The following is a 20,722-nucleotide window of genomic DNA, read 5'->3' on the forward strand; positions in this document are numbered from 1 at the left end:
TCATCTGAAATGAAATCAGGCAGGAGGAGCAGACTGAAAGCGCTTCCATTGTCATAAAAATATCTCCCTGGGTAATCCACAGTGATGGAAAAAGGAAACTCTGATAATTTATGTGACAGTTTAATGGGATTTTGGTGACACATGATACTTTAGAAAGAATTTGCCCAAATAGGACAGACAGGACTTTAATAAGGCTTCAGCTCCAAAACAGCAATATTTTCACCCCTTACTTTTACATTTCATTCTATACATCCACTCCTCACTCACAGCCCATCTATCTCATTTGCAAGGCACATTTCAACATTGTAAGAGCAACAACCCTGCACTTTCTAGTTACATCCCTAGCCAGAGAGACCTCCGAGTGTCTGATCCCTAAAGGGATCAAGCTGGCTTTGCACCCGGGGGGCAGAGCATCGCTGAGCTGTGCGCTAAGGCACGAGCTGCCCCCTGGCCATGGCCCCGGCTCTGTGGATGGCATTAATAGCTTCGCTGCAGAAATAAAGGGCAGCAGATGGACAGTCTGCAGCAGGAATTGCTTGCAGAGGGGACACCCCCAGAGTAAATAGCTTTCACACTGCGAGTAACGCCTCAACCCACATCTCCTGCTTATGAGAGACACAGCCTTTACCCCGGTGTAATACCCCATGCCCTTCACTGGAGATGCTTTGAGAACAGACACAGCAGCAGGAGGAATTGCTTAGAGTACTAAACTAGGGTGAAGCCAGGGTTAATGGGATGAAACTTCACAAAGGAACATTTAGGCTGAATATCAGTGAGTTATATCGAAGAGTCTCCCCTGTGGAGAGGTAGAAGTTAACATTAAAACCACATTGCCCAGAGCACAAGAAGCCATTCTGTACACAACGATCTTGCAGTAGCTGGGGACAGAAATAACCCAACAGGCATTTGTTTTCTTTAATAATTTCAATGGATCCAGTTCCAAACCCCTTATTTTTCTGGAAAATCTCCTTCTGGGCATCTAGGCAGGAGAGGAATGGTAAAGAGTTGTGTGAAGAGCTCAATATTTTGTCTAGTCTTTCTGTGGCCGCAGCAGGCTAAGATCAACTTAGGACCTGCACTGGGGCCTGTTAGCCCTAAAATGGGCACGGCAAATAGATCGCCTGCCAGTGTTTCTTTCACCACTTGGAATAATAACTTATTTTCCTGTTAAATTTGGCTATCTATTGTGTAGTCCTTCAAGCAGTTCTGCTCTACAAAGGACACATTCTGTAGTAAACAGCTTTCTGCCCATAAACCATCTATATAGAACAGAGGTTTAAAATCCACCTAATGACACCTACAGCATAAAGCAATGCTTATTCTTAAATGTGTGCTGTGCCTTTAAGAGGCACAGATCGATCTCTGCCTCTGACTTGACATCTTCCTCAGGGAATGACTTCTAAGAAATAAAATATATTAAAAGAAAGTGCAATCAGAGCCTCTCATTATCAAAGGGATAAAATATCAATTTTTGTCAAGATAAAAAGCATCACAGATGGGCTCTGATGGGAAAAATTTAATTCTTGGTCTTCACTTGATTTGATATTTATCACTCCATTGCTCAAGAAATATCCTGACAGGGAATTTTTCTTAAAAATATTATCCTGTATTTCTCCTGCAGTAAGCAAGCTATGAGAGTTTTAACTTGTGTGGTTTTTTTACATATGAAAAGCTCACAGAGAAAAAGGAAAGAAACACCTGCCTACAAGAGGCACCTTCTAACTCTTCACTATGTCAACAACTTCACAGTAAAGGACCTGCAGGTTCACCTCATTTGTGGCATCACTGAATTGACTGTTACATCATTGCTGTCCAATCTATCCTAGATTTTAGAGCTGCATTGCTCAGAGCTGATCCCAAAAGAAATTCTTGCTTTTCACAGACAAGAGACTGATAAGGTAAAGCTGTCTCCCAATTCTGAATAATGAATCTTGTCTTGATGGCAAGTTCTTAGACGAACTCCCCAAACGATTGAGCTAGAGAATGCAAATAAGGGACCAACATAAAAGGTCTTTCAATCAGACATCATGGCAGCAAAACTGGTGTTGGCCCAATGATCCTGTACCATGACATAAGCAGCAACATTTTTCATTTTCTAGATGTGACATGTTGTGTAACAGACACAAAGCAGAGTTTGACTGAACTGGAAGTATTTACCACCAGAATATCTTTAAACTAGAAGATACTGTCCACACCTGAATGGTACAGCTTCCTGCCTATTTTAGCCTTGACAAGAAGCCTACTTCTATGCATAAACTCTTATCTTGATAAAGACCAAAGTGGGAAGCACTCACACTTTATATCTAAAACATGATAAATGAAACGTCATCATTTTTTATTCCTCCCCTGAAATGTTTAGGAGAACTCATACCAGTAGCAGATCTACTATTAGTGACTGGTCCTAATGTCTATTCCCCAACTGCCCTCCAGCACCCCAGAAGAAACACAGTGTTTTAACTCTTGTGTGCAAACCTCAGATCAAGAGTTCACTTTAGTTGTTTACGCCATAAGTGGAACATAAGTTTTCCAAGAAAGATAACAGAGATGAACCTTGAAGTTCATAAGCAAGTTCATACCATATTATTTTCAAGCAGTTCTACTATTGAAATACCCTAAGGATGAAGAAAGAATCAGAATCGTATAGCACAATCAGAATCCCAGAATGCTTGACAGAAAGATAGGTGGAACAAAATTTGCCACTGCATAAAATAGATAACATGCAGAAATTTCAAACAGTATGTGGTAAGACACTAAGCAGTCACTGTCTAAGGTCAGTAAGAAGTTCTTTCCTTCAGATGCTAGCAAAACGATTTCTAATGAATGACTTCCTACATCAGTCACTCCAGGGAGCGGAATGTCAAGCTGGGAAGACTACTAGTCTGTTTGAGGAAAATTGTTTCTTCTTAGGAATAAGATGGTAGGAAGGCTAGGGAAAAGAAAAATGTTCTCCCCCCAATTGCTACAAAGCACAGAAAAACATACTCATGAGCAAAAGTAGTCAGGCTGCAAAACAATATTGGCAGTCCCAGAAGGAACACAAGTAGAAGTGGAACATGTAATGTCCTTCCTCACCACTCCTTGTATCATTGCAAAAGTGGGAGTTTTCACACAAGAGAGTTTTTTTGCTCTTTAGAGTTCATAGTTTCCTAAGTGATATTCAAGTTATTAAAAAAAAAAAAAAAAATCTTCTCCAGAAGGTTCATTTTGGCAAATAATTGAACAGCATGAGTGATGGTTGTTGATCAGTTTGAATTTCTGATGTGTAGCGCACAGACTAGCTTCGTGACGCTGATACTGTGATATGTTTCCTCAATCTCAGCGTCTTCCTGAATTTTCACCCCAACATTTCCCCAGCAGAACTTCGAACTTTTCCAATTAACGCTGCCACAGAATCCTTCCATTGCAGCTCAGCCACTCTTCACAGCCTGCACAATCCACAGCACGAGCTCCTCTCTTACTTGCTGTAAGAAGCACTCATATCAAAACCATTATATTTCAGAGCATTTACTACCACTTCATCTTCCGCTCTGTAAACTATCAGAACGCTTTTAAAGGAAACACTTATTTAAATAAAAGAAAATCCCTGTAAATCATGGTTGTGACAGGCTAATGGCCAATGTTGCAAAGATGATTTATCTTCCTGCCATATCTAACAAAACTTCTTACGCTAATACCTTGTTTTCAAAATATGAAGAGACTTAAGTGATCTTTTCTAACTGCAAGAATATACAAGTAATGAAAAACACCTTACATCAAAAAAAAATAACCTTCACCTGCCATCTAACATCCCCCTCAACTCTCAAAATCAAAAGATGTCCTTAAATTATTTTTATTCTCTGTATTATTTAGTGTGCTTCCTTCATGGATGAAGAAACCAACTATTCAGTTTCGCTGCCTGTTTGTAATCCAAATTCATTTCAGAGTTTGCATGCATTAGCTGCATGCTTTAATTTGATTTATTTTTTTTATTTGGCTTCTGTCCATTAAATTACATTTGAGGCAGGTTAGACGGCCTCACTGGGAGCATCTCACCAGGACTACCCTTTGTGCGAACAGCGATTATTTTATCTGGGCTGAGCCTAATTTCAAGTTGCATCTTGATAGGCAGATAAATAAGGTCATGGTATCCGCATTGTAAGTGATATCCTAACTGGTGGGAAAGACCTTTGACAAGTTACAAGATGGGTCCTGGGAGCACTCTGATCAAAAAAATATGATACAGGGTATGAAATGAAGCAGCAAGTCATCAATTATGAGCGGGAGCAGTGTTTCAAGTCTATCTACAGACATTCTGAATAGCTTGCAGGCCCATCACCTACGTCAGCACAGAGACTGTAAGTATGTCACTACATTTTTGTTGCTCTTTCATGGTTTCTAGGTGCTAAAACCAGGGAGAACAGGGACAGCAGGGGCACCACAGCCACTGAGACCCCAGAGTCCTTTATCTGTCTCTTGCTTATTCTTTCGCCTCCAGCCAGTTGCTCTTTGTGAAGAACAATTCCCATGTGTTGAGTTGTGCTTCACGGTGACCCTCTAGCTGTTGTTTGTGTGCCCTTTCAAAATGCTTGACAAAACTGTCACAGGAGGAGTTTGGCATCTGGAAGCCGCGACAGACTCAATACGACCTGATTCATAAAACATAACTAAACAGCTTGGGCTGCCAGAGGCCAGGATTTACAGGACTGCGTTTCAAGAACAGCCTTCAACGCCTGCTCTACTAAATGCGCTTTCCTACTCCGCCGCAATACAAATTCCCAAGCGGCGTTAGGGTGACCTGCACCACTATGAAGTGACAAAGCGGCTGAGATAATAATCTTGTTACAGCTTACCCCATCCACTGCTGGTCAGGAAGGGGAAGAAATGACCTCAGCGCTGGCTGCACCTTTTACACCTGGCTACAGGGGTAGGGAGAACTACAAAAAATAAGACAACATCATTTTTCAGAAATCCCTCCAGCACAGTGAGCACAAAGGAAAAATCAAGTCACACAGTTTCTGCTGCGTTATCCACTACAGCCTCATTTTTACCATGAAAACCTCCCTGCATTTCTATTTCCAGCAGGTGCAACCTGACCCACAAGGAATTTAAGGACTGCCTGCCCTCCTGTCCACCTTTTCTTCTATCTTGCTTTTCTTCTTGCTGTCCTATCTACCTCTTTTCATCATCTCCACTTCAATCACTAGTTACAGTCGTCTGTTAGGTGACCACCACGGGAGCTGAACCACCTTTGGGAAACCTGTCAAAGTCACTCTGATGCCAACAATAATAAATTCCATCTTGCTCATCTTCTCTTGAAACACCTCACAGACTGAAGATTACATGTTTTGAGTGTATGCCAAGTTAAGAAACAGGGATTTACAGAAAAATCAAGTAAGTTGCCCAAGGATAAAATAGAAACCAGTCACAGAGTTGGAAGCTCAACATCCATTTCCCAAGTTCCAGTCATGAAGTATCCTGTGCCATTCACATTCAACCAAGTGAATTTCTACATAACACCTGTCTTCAAAGCACTTCCTCCTCTTTTCATGAGCCATGAAAATGAATTGAGTCCTTCACTTAAACATCAGCAGCAGAGCCCTCTCTGCTATAATTGTCCTATACCCTGATGCTACAACACAGCTGTCATTTTCATTTTGAAGCCCACCCACTCCTCCTAAAATTAGCACATACACATGCGTTTGCAGAGTGCTATGGTACTGCTGCATCCACCACTATTTTGTCATGCTTTCAGACCTGGGGGAGAAGGTGAAAGATGACATGAAAGTGATAAGGGAAGAATGAGGAAAGGGAATGGGATGTTGTAGTAGGTCTCTCTGGTTTTCTTGAAAAACAACAAAAAAAAAAATAATAGGGAAGTCTAGAACATTTGGGAGACTCAAAAGAAAGCGTCATAATGCCTTTTAATGTTTTCCTTGAGTCATCCACAAGTCCTTCCTTATTTGCGGTTCAAGACACACCTCCAAGCCCCTTGTGACTTCTTCATTCACTCATACTTATCACCTCTGCCTCCCATCATGTTTTAATAAAAAATTCAGCCTATTTTATTTAACCTCATCTATTTCAAAGACACGGAAGCAGCACCCGGGCTAAGCCAGAAAATCTTCAAAACAGTTCGTTAAACAAATTCAATGAGGAAAGAAGAGAAAAATCTTGTAAAAAGAATTACAAAGTGACAGGGAAAATGATTTCCCCCCCCCAGCTAAGTAGCACAACAATTGCAAAATTGATAGAGCAAATTAAATTCTAAATGCGCTGGTGATTTGATATATATCATTTTCTGAGTGTTACTGAAAAAACACCTTCTTTGGGAAACCGTGTTAAGATCTGGAACAAGCCCTGTTGGTTCTGGGACCTGATTCGATTACACAAAGTTCATGAACATAAAGTTAAAATGGAGCAGGGACAAAATGCATTGAACTTCTCTAAGGTGCCACATACCTTAAGAAAAACTGTCCTGACAAAACTAGCAAAGCAATTCATTAGGAGACCTGTCTACAGGTATAATGGGTAGCTGGTGACTTCAAACTGCAACTTTCCCCCCCTCCTTCTATTCAGAAGGGCAGAAGAGACACACTGACTAGGCCTGTTCCTTCTGCTACCTAATTCTGAAAAATTATGTATCAAAATGAAGCAGATGAAAATCAGAGAAAACCCAAAATGACCTAGAAAGAGACTCGATGCACCTAGTTTTCCTTCAGCTAGAAAGTGATATCCAAAAGCCACATAATAAATGCCCTGAAATGATACAGAAGTCCAAGTTTGGCTGTCTGCGAACACTGGTGCATTCTGCAGTATCTACCATGTCACTCGTCAACTAGTTGATCTTATCAGCACATTTGCAGTCTGAACATAGCAGCTGTCTCCACTTGTTTATTAGCAATTTCTATTTCTGCATGAGAAACAGGTGGGCAAGCTCAGAGAGCTAACAAGTTTCTCTTTGATGTAGAGATGGACAAATCCTCTCATTAACAGAGCAGCATTTTAAAAATCATTATGGGGTATTTTTAGTTCTATTTCATTTTTGTATTGCTGTATAATTGCAGCCCATTAATCAAAATTCTTGTTTCTAGAATGTGTCAGTTATAAGCAACAAGAAGTGTCAGCCTGTGGTGTCTGCAAACTACTAGTTTCAATATATTGCTGTACTTATTTTACCTGTGTAAGATCGGCTGCATCAGTCACACAGGAATGGAGCTTGTTCTCCAATTAGAGAAATTAAACTTAGTTAAACAGGTCAGGCAGAACTCTGCGTAGACCCTCCCAGCAAAATCAACTTACAGGTGGGAATTAGAAATAGCAGGTGTTCAGAATTGCAGATACAAAACCAGGAGAAAAGCAAACGCACAGAGTTACAAAAATGCCCCCTCACTCACTAATGCTCTCAGGTAGATTAATATTACGATCAGCACAGAGAAATCCCATTTGCTACGTTTCACGTGAGTGTGGACTCACTCACGCGGATGTGGGCAGAGCGGACCAAACTATCTGCTTGCAGCTCTGGCAAACATGCAGCAAAGCTGCTCCACACATCCAAACAACTCCCATCGTTTGTAATACACGACCAGCTAGGTCAGCCTTTATCAGCCAAAACCATGGAGCCTGGAACATTAAATCGAGAAATTGGAACATTGTTTTCCAGAGAGTTTTCAAAGCCTTAAGGTATAACGTGAGTGACTTTTCTTTTGTAAAGTGAGTCGCAATAGAGAGTCTCTCCAAATCAGTCAGCCAAGATTTAAAAGCACCAAGAAACTTCCCAATTTAGAAGAATAAAGGTGAAAAAACCCATGAAAGTTATAATGCCACCCACGCTATTTCCCAGCAGTCTGTTAGTTCTGTATATTGAGGAAGGGTTTGCCTGTGCATGGCAGAAGCCTATTGTTAGAGTGAGAAATAGAAGATTCACAGGATCATGAAAAAACACCCAAGAGCAACAGGCTTCTCCTGTTAGCAGGATGCACTCTGGTTTCTGTCAAAGCCTAGTGATTCTTTAACGCAATCTGCGCGAGACTTGGCCGTCTTCCCCGAAACCATCCCCAAGCTGAGTTCCCCAACTAAAAGCAACGGTTTGCCAGAAGAGTGCCAGAGCCCACTTTTTGCCCAATCTTGCTGTCCAGTACAAATCAAAATATAGTTTGTTCCCATGAGATCGTCAGGCAGAAAGCGATGTGTATCTAGCTCAATCTGTAGATCAGCACAGCCTTGCTTTTCCAGAAAGGAAAAAGTATTGAATCGGAGACAAAACCTGCTCTCTATGACGGCAAGAGCAATTGTTCGGGTCCGACAGCAGCTGGTACACACGCTGCGCTCGGTGAGCTTTCCAGATACAGATTATTCTTTCACAAGGCCAACCGCCAGCTCTCCTGCCCCCAGCTTGCCTAGAAGTCATCAGTGAGGAGGTACAACCAAACAGAAAGGTGAAAAACTGCTCGCTGGGACAGCCCCACAGGTCATCTCCTCTTCCTGGAGGAGTACATCTTAATTGCCTTCTAGAGAGCAGACAGGGCAGGTAAGATAGGAAAAATAAAATAAAAAAAAAACCCTAAATTACACACAAGCAGCACCTCTACTGTTACAAAACTCTTACCTTACAGCAGGTTTCCAACCCAGGGGCCATGGGGACCTTCTCACTAGCCTTTTACTCAAGGAGCAAGGGCGATCCACAAGCTGCCACACCACTCACAGCGTCAGCTCTGCTATCTAGAAGCAACTGATTCAACACAGGTGTTGAAGGGTGAACCCAACTACCTTCAGCCCAACCCACTTTATACCCTGCATCACCAGGTGCTCCAGACCTCTTCATGTGTGAAAAACGAAAACCTGTGCAGTAAGATGCATGACCAAGTGGGCAAGGTTGTGAGCAACTGGAAGAAACCCCCTCATGACCTCTGCTTCTACCTTGAGGCACAAGCATTAACTCTGCACCCCTCAGAAAGCACATTGCTCATAATGATATTCAGTCTCCACAGTCAATCTGACCCTAAAATTACGTCCTCCCTCACAGACCCCATCTCTGTCACATTGAGAACAGATTTAACTCAATTCAACTGCTTCTTGGGCTAATTTATACAGTACCACATTGACCTTTTACCATGTGCCCCACAGGACCGTGTGTGACTGGAATTTATGGCCAGGCACAGGAAACGTGCAGCTCACTGAAACACATTTGTTTTGGGGTTTTTTTTTTTTCCATGCCGTGATTTGAAGCTGATAACAGAAACCTAGTAGCAGCTCAATGCTTGTTCGCCATCTGAGGGAGTAAAAGCTGCCTGGGGGCTGCGCCAGGCTGTATTTCAATACCTCTACCAGACACACAGATTGGCCATTGGAAGCACAGCATCTGCAGGTTTTTCCTGAATTGTTTCCACCTAAGGGAGAGAAGATGAATTTTCCCCCCCCACCTTCTGTTACGGCAAGAATTTGGGCAACCATCACTCCTATAGGTGCTTATAGCTCCACTGCAACGAGGCCGAGGCACTGGGGTGTTGTGAGACAGGCATGTTCCAAGCAGCTGGCTATAAACTTCTAAAGCAATACAAGAAATACATACGACCAAACCGTTTTCAGTTTCATTCATAATTTTTCAATACCTTATAACAAAAATACAAGTAGCACCACGCTCCTGTGAGAAGACCTTGCACTTGATAAACCAATTGTAAACGAAAATAATTATGACTAAGATATGTGCTGGATTAGATTTTCAAGATACTTAGTTCATTCGTGTATCAGAAAAGGCTCGGATATTCTGGAAGACTGGAGCGTAGCCAGTGCTAAGCTCTACTGATGTTCTAGCCCAAGTCCACACAAAGCAAGACGACATTGCTAACTTACTTTCCAGAAAATGCTGCTGTTGATCAGAATATTTCTTCTCCAGAAAGAAACACACAAAGATTACCAGTCTCTTGGAACAAAAATAAGGCTGTTGTAATTCAAAGAATGAAAGGTAACAGAACAAGTGCCGAAGAAAAAGCAGAATATTCTGTAGCACTATCCCCTACGAAAAGGAGGGCTTAGAACAAATCTCCCAATTTCAGAAGGTAGGTTATTAAAAAAAAACCAAAACAAAACACACAACAAAACCAACCCAGAAAACTACAGATGAATGGAGAGCAGCCACTGCAGTACAAATTATCTCGCTTCAGACGGCCGTTCTGCTAGCATGCTACATAAGGCAAAAGGTGAGAGAGAAAGAGATTACCCTAACATGTACTCTTTCCCTTTGCAAAAAAAACACTGTCATTGCCGTGCTTCAAGGCATTTTTAGCATCCTTGTTCAGTGTTTTCTCTGCATTGCTTGCTGCCTTGACTAATTGGATTCAATATATTAATATGCATTTTGCCAAACTCACAGAAGGCTGACCATAGTGTCAAAGCTGTGCTGGCTGAGTCAGTTCCACCAAACACTGGAATTCAAAGAGCAGCTGATCCATCATGAAAAATACTGCAGACAGCCATTGTCTGTCTCACAAAATTCAAGTTCCATTCAACCAGCTTCCACCTTTACAGCAGTAGACTGGATACTCAAACGGGAACACAGTTTCACAGGAATTTGTCTGCTCTTTTCTGCAATGGGCTGCCACATTGTTATGACTGGGATATCAGAAAGAAAAGAGAGAAGAGATGTTTGAAATTGAAAGACAATCTTGAAAAATTTAGAGCACACACCATGAGTGTTGTGTATCTAGAGATTATTGCTTTGGCTTCAGATGCTTGATAAACTGCCTATTCAAGCAGAAAAAAGTTACAGAATGAAGAATAACGATTTTTATTTAGCACTGTAGAATAATGACAATTTTATTCAACCTTTCTTCACTGATGCATTAAAACAGGATCACAGTTTTCACAACAGCTGACTGTTCCTGTCATCAAAAACAAAGTGTTTGGTACAAAGCAACAGAGGAACCAGCATCTCCACCTGGCACCCCTGCAAATTAGGAGCAAATCTTCCGATTCAAGGCAATAGAGAGAAACAAAACTCACTATTGCAGATGTAAGAATAAAGCAAAAAAAAATGTTTTTCTCCACAGTTTGCTATAGTTGTCATCTCATTCAATTTCTACACGCACTAAAATCTGTTCTCTTTTAACTATAATCACAAATAAGGAAGAGAGGTAGAGAAGATGAAAGGAAAAAAGCAGGACAGGTTCCGTAAATAGAATATTTCAAGGAAACATAATGCTAGTGGACTCGTTCTGCATAAGATAGCAATTTGGACCATGTTAAGTACAAAGACAGCCAGAAAAACAATCTGAGACAACATCCTCTGTTCACATTCAGTGGAAATGCAGTCTAATAAGGAAGCCACCTGAGGAGCAGAGGCTTTTTTCAGTTCTTGGTTTCTCTCCTGAGACTTTCATCAACAGGAGCAACAGTCTTTTCTTCTTGTATCACACTTGCAGTGTAGAAATGCCATTAGAAAAGCCTATCGGTCCTTCTTACAGAAAACACTCAGCATCCAGACAAATATGGGGAACTGGACTGCTCTATATTTGGCACACAGAAACGACCTAAGGGTTCAGCAGCATTGGCTGCACTGCGTGCATGTGTGCTGGAGGAGTCAGAGCACACAGTGACACTAGGAGAACACCAGATGCGCTTGCTGTTGGGAACTGTTTCCAACCAGCACAATGCCAGGTTAGCACTCCAGCTGAATTGCTACAGGCAGTTCTTCTGGCTGCTTGAAAGATCATTACCAATCAAAGCAGGGCATTCTACCTCCCTATTTCAACATTATTAGATAAGAGCTTCCTTTAAAGAGTGCATTTTCCTTTGGGGTGGACTAACTCCAATAAGGCGTTGATCTAATTTGATCCCTGTTAGACTAGGGGATATGTCATCTCCAGCTTTGAAAAAGTTATTCAAGAGAAGAGAGCTTGAGCCTTTCATAATTAACATGCAACACTGGTTGCCACGCAGGGAGCAGGCACAGTTATAATAACTTGGAGTCAATAATTCATAAACTATAATGCATTATTAATCAATTATCGAGGCCTGAATTACATTTAATGAGATTAAGCTGATTGGAGCACTAAGCTGCTTGAATCATATTGATTTAATCAATGTGCTTAATTAAACTGTGTACATTTTCCACATGATCATTATTTCCCAGTATCCTGCGTAAGTGGTCGCTGCAATTCACATTCTCTGTTGTTCTTTGCTCAGGAATTGCTCTTTGCTGCAAATTATATTTAAAGGTAAAGCGCTTGTTTCTTCCTGAGAAAAGATCAAAGTTGCAAAACAACCATCTAAATGGCTTATACAAGCAAATTGAAAAATGTTAGAATATTTCTCCCAGCAACTGTGTCTTTTTCATTCTGTAAGCTTAAGATGAGACCAAGTAAACATACCTCATTAGTCTCACTTTATCCTTCATTCTAGTTCCAGGAGCATCTGCAGATTCAAAGGGCACAAGCATCCTGCCATACCTATCCCAAAAATGTTACTCTTTCCATCTTTAGAAACATGCTTAGGCTCAGGCAGAAAATGTGTTTCAACTCCCCAAAAGACTACATTTAAGATGAGCCGGTGTCATTATCTCTTTATGATAATATTCCTAATGGTTTCCCCACCCTTGCATAAAGAGGACACGTGATGACAGGAGAGTGACTCAAAGTGACAGCTATTACAGATGTAAATCCATTTGCTAGTGTCATTTTGTTTAATCTCCCTCACTGCTGCTGCTAATTAGCTGGGACATATAGGTTTAACTTTAAACCCCACAATTCAGCTCTATAAGCTACACACTGCTAAAAGGACACTCATCAGGTGCCTCAACTGGGGGAAACATTCATAACACACCACATAATCAGTATTAATGAGAATCACAACAGTACAACCAGCAATGAAGAGAGCTTTGCTGTTACTTTCTTTGTGATACCCTGAACAAAGACTGTCCCACCGCGCTCTGCAGAGTGACACTGCTCTCGCTGGATGCAGGATTAACTCCCATGGCAGTATATGATGCTCATGTCTTTCAGCTGAGAACGCAGCAATGCTGGTGGCCATCAGCTGAAGCAGTGCACTCCTGTACCACCCTGGACCCGTCGAAATCTTCATTCCTGTAAGGAATTCCTTTGGTACCATTTGCAGTTATTCCTCTGTATTAGCACTACCCAGAACGGCACCTACTCTACGTCACTTCAGAGATATCCGCCCCTTACCCATCTCTGAGTAAAGGCGAGAGCTAACCCACCCCAACTCAGCGCACAGCCAGAAACTCCTCCTGAGGAACACTCACGAGGTGAGCCCAGAACAGCAGTGTAAACTGTCTTCCTCTGGTCAGTCATTTTGCATTTGGTGGTTTTAATCACGCTATTAACATTAGCAACATATCCGTGTCTTCTGCTTTCTTAACTAGAAGACAATTTTATCATTGCTCATGTAGGAGTGTTTAGATCTTTTACTTACACTTCTTTGAAGAGTTAATCAGACCATTTGCTCTGCCACTTATAACAGTATCCTACGGCTTGCAGGGTCCAGTCAGCTGTCTGCCGGGGAGTTTAGTAGGACACAGTTACATACTGCACATTTGCACGCATAACACTGTGAATTAAGGGTTTGCAAACTATTACTGAGTACATGCGTATGCTGTTAACACTGCCTTCACTGGGCTGTGTGTGGCAAACCCAAGAAAATCAGAGCTCTGCAAGCACCTACTAACTTCATCGAGCAGGGAGTTGGCACCAAAATTGGAAGCTTTATCATTCTCAGTTTCTGCATTCATTTGACAATGCTCTGAAAGATGTTGGGAACTGCTTTCCCTTCAAAACTCTCTTTAACTCTCATCAGGCAATATCTAAGGCTAGCCAGGAACAAAGTCACCAAAGAGTAAATGCCTGCCCAACCTTTCTTTCCTCTCCACTCCCCAATTTCTTTCCTTTTCAAAGGCTCACATGTGATGATTCAATATCCAAAGCAAGTGGAGCTTTTTTTTGGGGAGGGGGGTGGTGTTTACATAATTCTGAAGAGAGCTACAGTCTGAGACATATTAGGCTCTTGTGCGTAATATGAAAGGTCAAACCTGCAGAGTCTAACTCTTTGTGAGACAGAGTAAGGAGGAGGGAAAGAGGAACATAGTAAAGAGATAATAGAGGAGACAAAACCCAGTCCTTTTGTCTCATCATTGGTGCTTCACACACACGGTCAGAATAGGAAACTAATGGCTTTATCTTTATCACCAGACTATGGGGAATATTGCAGTTAGAACGAGTAGCAAACACATCCCTCCTTGCCTGGATGCTCAGTCTTCAAACAATGGCAGGACGGGCAAGTTTAAAATAAAACAACCACCACCACCAGAGAACCAGTTTCTGTTTGTACAAGCCTACGGAGCTGCAAAGCGGGGACCACTATCCAGCCTCAGACTTTCTGTCGCAGTCTTCAGGCACCCACAGACATTGATCAAGCGTGAATGGAAGTTGTGCTGTTTGCGACTGAGCTGTTGCATGACCGAGATGCAAAGCACAGGGCGCCAAAGAGTTCTCGGCTCACTTCTTTCTTTCGTCCTATCAGTTTCAGAACTGAGCATTTAATAAAAATTATTCAGCACACCATCATCACATCAAGGGAGATAGAAAGAAAGGAAGGAGAAAGAAACTGAAAGTGAATATCAAAGCCTCACGCAAACAAGGCATAATGAAGGAAAACAGCAGCCCATTTTTCTTCCCTTCAGTATCCGGTGAATGCGCAGCTCCTGCGAGCATGCACGGCTTGTGTTTCCTATTATCAAGGTGCACGTTAATAAATTTAACTCAGACAAATTTAACCATCCTAGGGCCACATTAATCAAAAGCCTGACACGACCAATCTGAAAGAGTTGAGCAAAGAAAATAAAGCCCAGGTGACAGAGAGGATGCCGTGCCCTCCTTGTCCCCGGGCTACTCCCACTCTATCAGCACCTCCAGTACCGCAGTAACCCTTTCCCACTGCACTCCTACTGGGCTGATCACTCTGTCCTCCCAACACTCCTCATCCACCCAATGCCTCTTCATCAGTGATGTTTCCCACTCCCCATATGTCTATACAAGAGAATGATTTGGAGTATTTAAGTACAATTCTGTGCAAGAGTTACAAAGTCCTGGGGAGCTTTGTGTTTTACCTGTGGCATTGGCATTAGTGAAAAGAATCTCTCTAAAAAACGTACAAAGGAGAAATGACAAATTTGATAGGAAACCAAAATGACTATAGCTCAGGAAAACTATGAATTGGCCAGAACCAGAAGGAAAGAAAACGGCTATCAATTTTTATTCATTACCCATGTGCCAAGCTCCCCAGTGCTGGAGCTCCACATCACTTCAAGCTGAAATACATATGCGTGGAGACTGTACAAACCAATGGGAGTTATTACTGGGAAAACCTCCACCTTTTGGTCCCTTCATATTTAGCTTTAAGTTGTTGTTTTTGAGTTACGTTTTTAGAGTGGAAAATATTGACATATAGGTCCTTCCATCAGCTAAACCATTTCACAGAGAGAAGGGCATGTCATACGAGATGAGGAAACTGAGAAGTAACTGCTGATCAAGCCACACAAAGCAGCACAAATTAGGCTAAGTGCATCCCCAAAAGCCATAATTATCCAAGCTGCTTATACAAAATAAGCACATATGTGGTTATTCAGATTTGCCTAGGGGCATCCCCACAGCATACAACATGGTGTGCTGCCTTGCTGTTCTTCCACTTGATAAAACAACAAATATTTTCATCACCTAAGAGTATTAGTGTTTACTTTTATAGTCTTGGAAACTTGAGAGAAACTGTGTTGCCTTGCCTTGACACTGTCTTTCCCCAAAACAATTTCTATTTCAGTTCATACAACTGTGTTTTCTACATGTTGTTTTGATTAAGTTCAATTGGTTCATGGGTAGATCTAGAAAGTCCTCAATCTTATTGCATTGCAACACTTCAGAGGAAGCATTCAGTGGCACATGATTTCACAGCATTTTGGACAGAACGGGAAGCTCCCACTGAATTCACAGAATATCACAAACCAGAGGATACTTCTTTCTCTCAAAAATAAAGAGGGCTTCAGCCACATAATTGGGATTTGATCCCAGATGCTGAATATTACAACAGCCTGAAGCTTTTGAAACAAGTACCTGTCCAAACTGTTCAGACCCTTTATGAATCTTTCAGCAAATCTGTACTGAATAAGTAAGCCAAGCCTTGTCTTCACAGACAGGTTAATGACCTTCAAAAGCCTGCCAGACTCTTTTTTAACACTGCAGGATGCCTTCTGATACACTCTGAGAATACAGCACTCCAGAAAATTACAATGCCTCCTAATATTGTCACATTTATATCATGGTAATCTCTAAAAGCAGTGTGAATCTTGGGGTATTATTGCGCTGGTCAGTACCGTGTTGTCGTTTCCTCATGATCCTCGTTTCAGCATGTGTGCCTCTCAGTTGCCTTGAATATAGGCTCTAAGTCCTGCGTGCACAGAGGCCATCCGCTCTGCTGTGCTGTACCCCATCTAGTACGCCAAGGTTTCAGTCCAGGGCTAGCCCCAAGGGCTGTAGATGGTACACAGTCTAGCATATTATTAGTATATGCAATTATGTTTCCCTCTTGTGTCTGGTGCCAAAGGTAAAAGCACCCTTAACTATTCCTGCTTTAGTTCCATTGGTACAGGTCATTTTCTTCCAGTTTTTCATCCTGATCACTGTATCTGCATGACTGCAGACCTGGGCATGTTGTGGGGTTGGTCAGAAAGCAAGAATGCTGTTTTACAAAAATGCTGGAGTGTTTGAAACTTTTGACAAAACACACCTTTCAGAAAGTCCTTTCAAAGCCAAAGGCACTAAAATTCAGCATTTAGCACATTCACTCATCACGTAATGACCCACTCCAAGTCCTTCTTTTGACAAACCCAAACATTAGCTTAGCTTTTGCTTTGTACCTTCATTGGGAAGGCATACTCACTTGGGCAGAAGAACTTGTTCACTGCACATGGATGGCTCCAATCCTCAAATAAAATATTCCAACTTACTTCCTTTCAGTTGCCCTATGAAGACCTTCTGCCATGAGGTTTAAAAATTGCTGTCAACAGTGAACATCTAACCAGGTGATCATCTGCAGTGTGCCAAAGGCTTCTTTACATAACCAACCTCCCCCACCACAACTCCCACCGCTGGTTTGCTGCTCTACATCATCATCATCATGGAATAAGAGTGCTTAAGAGCAGGAATTATCACTTCATGTCATGCCTGGACAGGACCAACCACAGCCAAACCCCTTAATCACGTGTTTTATGTGTTACTGTAGTGCAAATAATACTAATAATAGCAACATCAACAAATGGGTTTTCTCTGATGCTGCCTCCAGTTTCCACCATTAAAGCTGGGTATGTGCATGCACCTTATGAATTCCCATGTAACCTGTACTTGGCAATTTTGCTTTAAGATTTCAACCTAGAAAAGCATGTTCATGTTCACCAAATTTTCCAATTCAGGGTAAATGCTCGATTTATAATAAAATTATTAAAATAAATAGGCATGAGCTCTGGATGATTACACTGTAATGTTAGCATAACTGCAGTCACTGTGCTCTAAACCTGAACCAGGAAAGATAGCAATAATTTTCACCAACTCTGATATTTGAGCTTCCTTTTAATTTATGCATGTAGCATGGACATTATGAGGAGTCCTACTCATGTATTATCACATACCCCCGAAAGGAGAATTCTATAGTGAGAAATGTGGTTCATACCACAGAATCCCTTTGGATACCCCTAGCCTAATATCTCAGTGAGATAACAATATATATTTGCTTAACATCCCCAAAGATCTTAAGACAATTTAAATTTCCACACTCCTTCAAAGTTCTCAACCTGTGTTACAAGTGTGTGAAGAGCAGAGGAAAAAAAAAAATAAAATCAGTTTATGCCTTATTACTGACTCAAGAAAAAAAGTCAACCTACATATAAGTAGTTAGTCATTCAGGGTCTCAAATCACAGCTAACCCAAGGTGATGCTAACCAGAATCTTCTTAACTCTTGCTGTTGCTTACAGAAACTTGCATATCTTCATCTTGTTAGTCAAGACCATTAAATGTCCTAAAACTTTGACTTTCACAATGAAAAAATAATGACCTTCAGATATAACATGGCAGTTATACTATTTAGCGTTAGATGTACCCCCCGAGTTAGGACTCAGACAGAATGCAAGGAGCTATATTGTGTCCAGATGGACCTACTGGGCACACAAGGGGAGCTGGAATTTGAGCAGAACATTCAATTGCTATCCACAGCTGGGAAAGAGTGATCTTATACCTTTTTTTTTTTATTTTATTTTGCAAGCTTGAGACCTCAAAATACAGAAGTCATTTCAGTTTGGAACACCAACAGACATAAATATAACCAAATTTCTTTTTGGTTACTTGAACGCAGTTTCTTGCTGTGAGAGATATTTGATAGTGAACTTTGTAATTGTTTCAGATCATTAAAGAAAAATTTGAAGTAGAAAATGGTGTCAGCTCTCCTCTGTGTAAATCTGTAATTTTAAGAAGTATTGTAATTGGCTATTCCTCATATTTAGATTTCTTTTTCCAAAGTGAGAAAGGCAAGAAAATCAACATATTTGCAAAACAGGCTGTCATTGCCACTTCTGACATGACCGCAAGTTGCCAGCATCTTTTTTAATGCTTCATTTGGCTACTTACAGAATTGCTCCAAGTCGTCTCTTTTTTTAGAGTCTGGGATGGCAGTGATCGTAAGCAATGGGCATGGATTTCCTCCTAGCGTCTGGCAGAGCGTCTGCTGCCTCCAGTATACCTTCTTGGGGTTCCTATTTTGTTCCAGGATATCAAGATGAGACTGAGAAAGAAGCAAGGAAGCGGATTTATAAATGAATTCACGGTCTATAAATTCTGATTTTATTCCACTAGCTGTGTGTTATTATCAGTACTAATTCCATCCCTTGCTAACTTCCCAGCTTCCCTCTGCCAGTTAGTATCCTCACCTTTTACATCCCCCAAATATGCACAAGCCATTCAAGAATATATCTCAGTTCACTGAAGCTACAGAGAACCATTACTCTTGTATCATTTTACCTGAACTGTTCCTGGGTGCTTTTCTTATTAGTGTAAAGGAATTTCTACGCATACACGAAGTCCAAAAGAGAACTGCCTACTCCTTATATTTTAATAGGGACTGTGTAGAAACATGAGAAAATTCACCATTTTTGAGCGTTTATGGAACTGACTGGTTAGTTGTCAAGTGAAATTCAGGAGCAACTCCACACCAGAGGCAGCCAAGAAGTTTACATCAAAAGAACATTTTATACAATCAGTAGTGGGAAATTTGAAGAGCATCTCCTCCCCCCACCCCCCAAGTTTATGGCAGTTTTAAACAATTCTTAAGTCCCACAGCTTCTTGATAAATTTGAGAAAAAGAATTGGCAGTTGAAAAAAAAATATTGCTTTTTTGGAACGAATTCTGATTGCCTCATTAGACACATAGCCACTTGCCACCCACACACCAGATGACATGTAGTTCTCTCTGTTTACACTGTAATTGCAAGTGGCAAGATTAGTGTAAGTAATCCTATCGCAGGGCGTTGCTAAGTGTTGTGGAACACCAGTTGTCTCTCGATTGGTAGAAATAGGTACATTACAGTATGCACACTTGTCCTAACAGCACTTTAACTAAAACACACCCATTCACTGTACAACCCTTACATGGGAACTTTTTGTCATTACAAGTCAGGGCTAAATTTTAAGTAACTTTTATTGGACAAGACATTCCTGTTCCTCAAACCTTGGAGCTCATCGTCTTTCAGGCTGCTTTCCCACTTTCGAACAGAACTGAGATTTACAGTCATCTATTTCACAAAACAATTAACATACTGCTCCATAAAGTAAATTCAATTATTAGGCACATCTAATGATCTCACATAGATACAGAAAACTCAATATAGTCATTTACTTATGTTCCTGGTACCCAGTGAAACTTAATTGGGTATAGCTGCCACAGAGATTTCGGCTAGATATCCAAACAATTAACACTGATGTAAAAAATAGATAAATTACTGTTCATAAAATAAATGTAATTACTAATGGATAAAAAATAATGAACTGCAGAGTGCATTAAGTTCAAATAGGATTCTGCAATGTGTATTTCCTGCAAACTTGACTGTAACTATTAAATATATATGATATTTAAAAACATTCTCAAATTACTAACTTCATATACAAGTTTATCTTCTTCCCCAAAGCACTATGTATTTAATTGAGCCCTTGGGTTCATAATCACTTTTAACTTATTACTGATATGTAAACCCAACATATTTCACCAATGGACAAATGCTTTAAAATGAAATCTACTGGTGCACAAACCTGATTTACTTTAATTTCTACAGTAAATAAACTAACATGGAAATGTGTAAATTGCATCACTCAACATTTTAAATTAGACCAAGCAAAGAAGCCTTTTGGAATTATTAGAGGCCACAATTTTGCTTTAGCTAAAGAGCTAGACATGATAATCTATCAATCTTTTTCATCCATAATTCCCATTTACCAAACTTTATGGTCTTTACAGAGCCTGAGTTCATTTAAACTTTTCCTGGGGCAAAATTCCCTTTAACTTCAATGAGCACTTTATTTGAAGAGACAGTTGAAATACTTCAAGACTTGGCCCTGCAAGTCTAGGAATAACATCTTTTTCATCTCTATTCTATTCATTCAGGATCAGGTGAGATATTCAGGGATTCCCAGAGCATACAAACTC

General features: G+C 40.9%; 1 protein-coding gene across 1 annotated transcript in view; it reads right to left on the reverse strand.

Moving 5' to 3' along the window:
* The window catches only part of AGBL1 (AGBL carboxypeptidase 1), a gene marked incomplete at its 5' end in the record, with an annotated part of 291,273 nt that overhangs the window by 184,148 nt on the left and 86,403 nt on the right, over positions 1-20,722 (reverse strand). Inside the window, one exon of the mRNA XM_082488796.1 lies at positions 18,655-18,808. Within this exon, the coding sequence (XP_082344922.1) occupies positions 18,655-18,808 (154 nt within the window). The remainder of the gene's footprint in view (positions 1-18,654; positions 18,809-20,722) is intronic.

This window comes from Vanellus vanellus, assembly GCF_965231255.1.
Source record: "Vanellus vanellus genome assembly, chromosome: 11".
NCBI lineage: Eukaryota > Metazoa > Chordata > Aves > Charadriiformes > Charadriidae > Vanellus > Vanellus vanellus.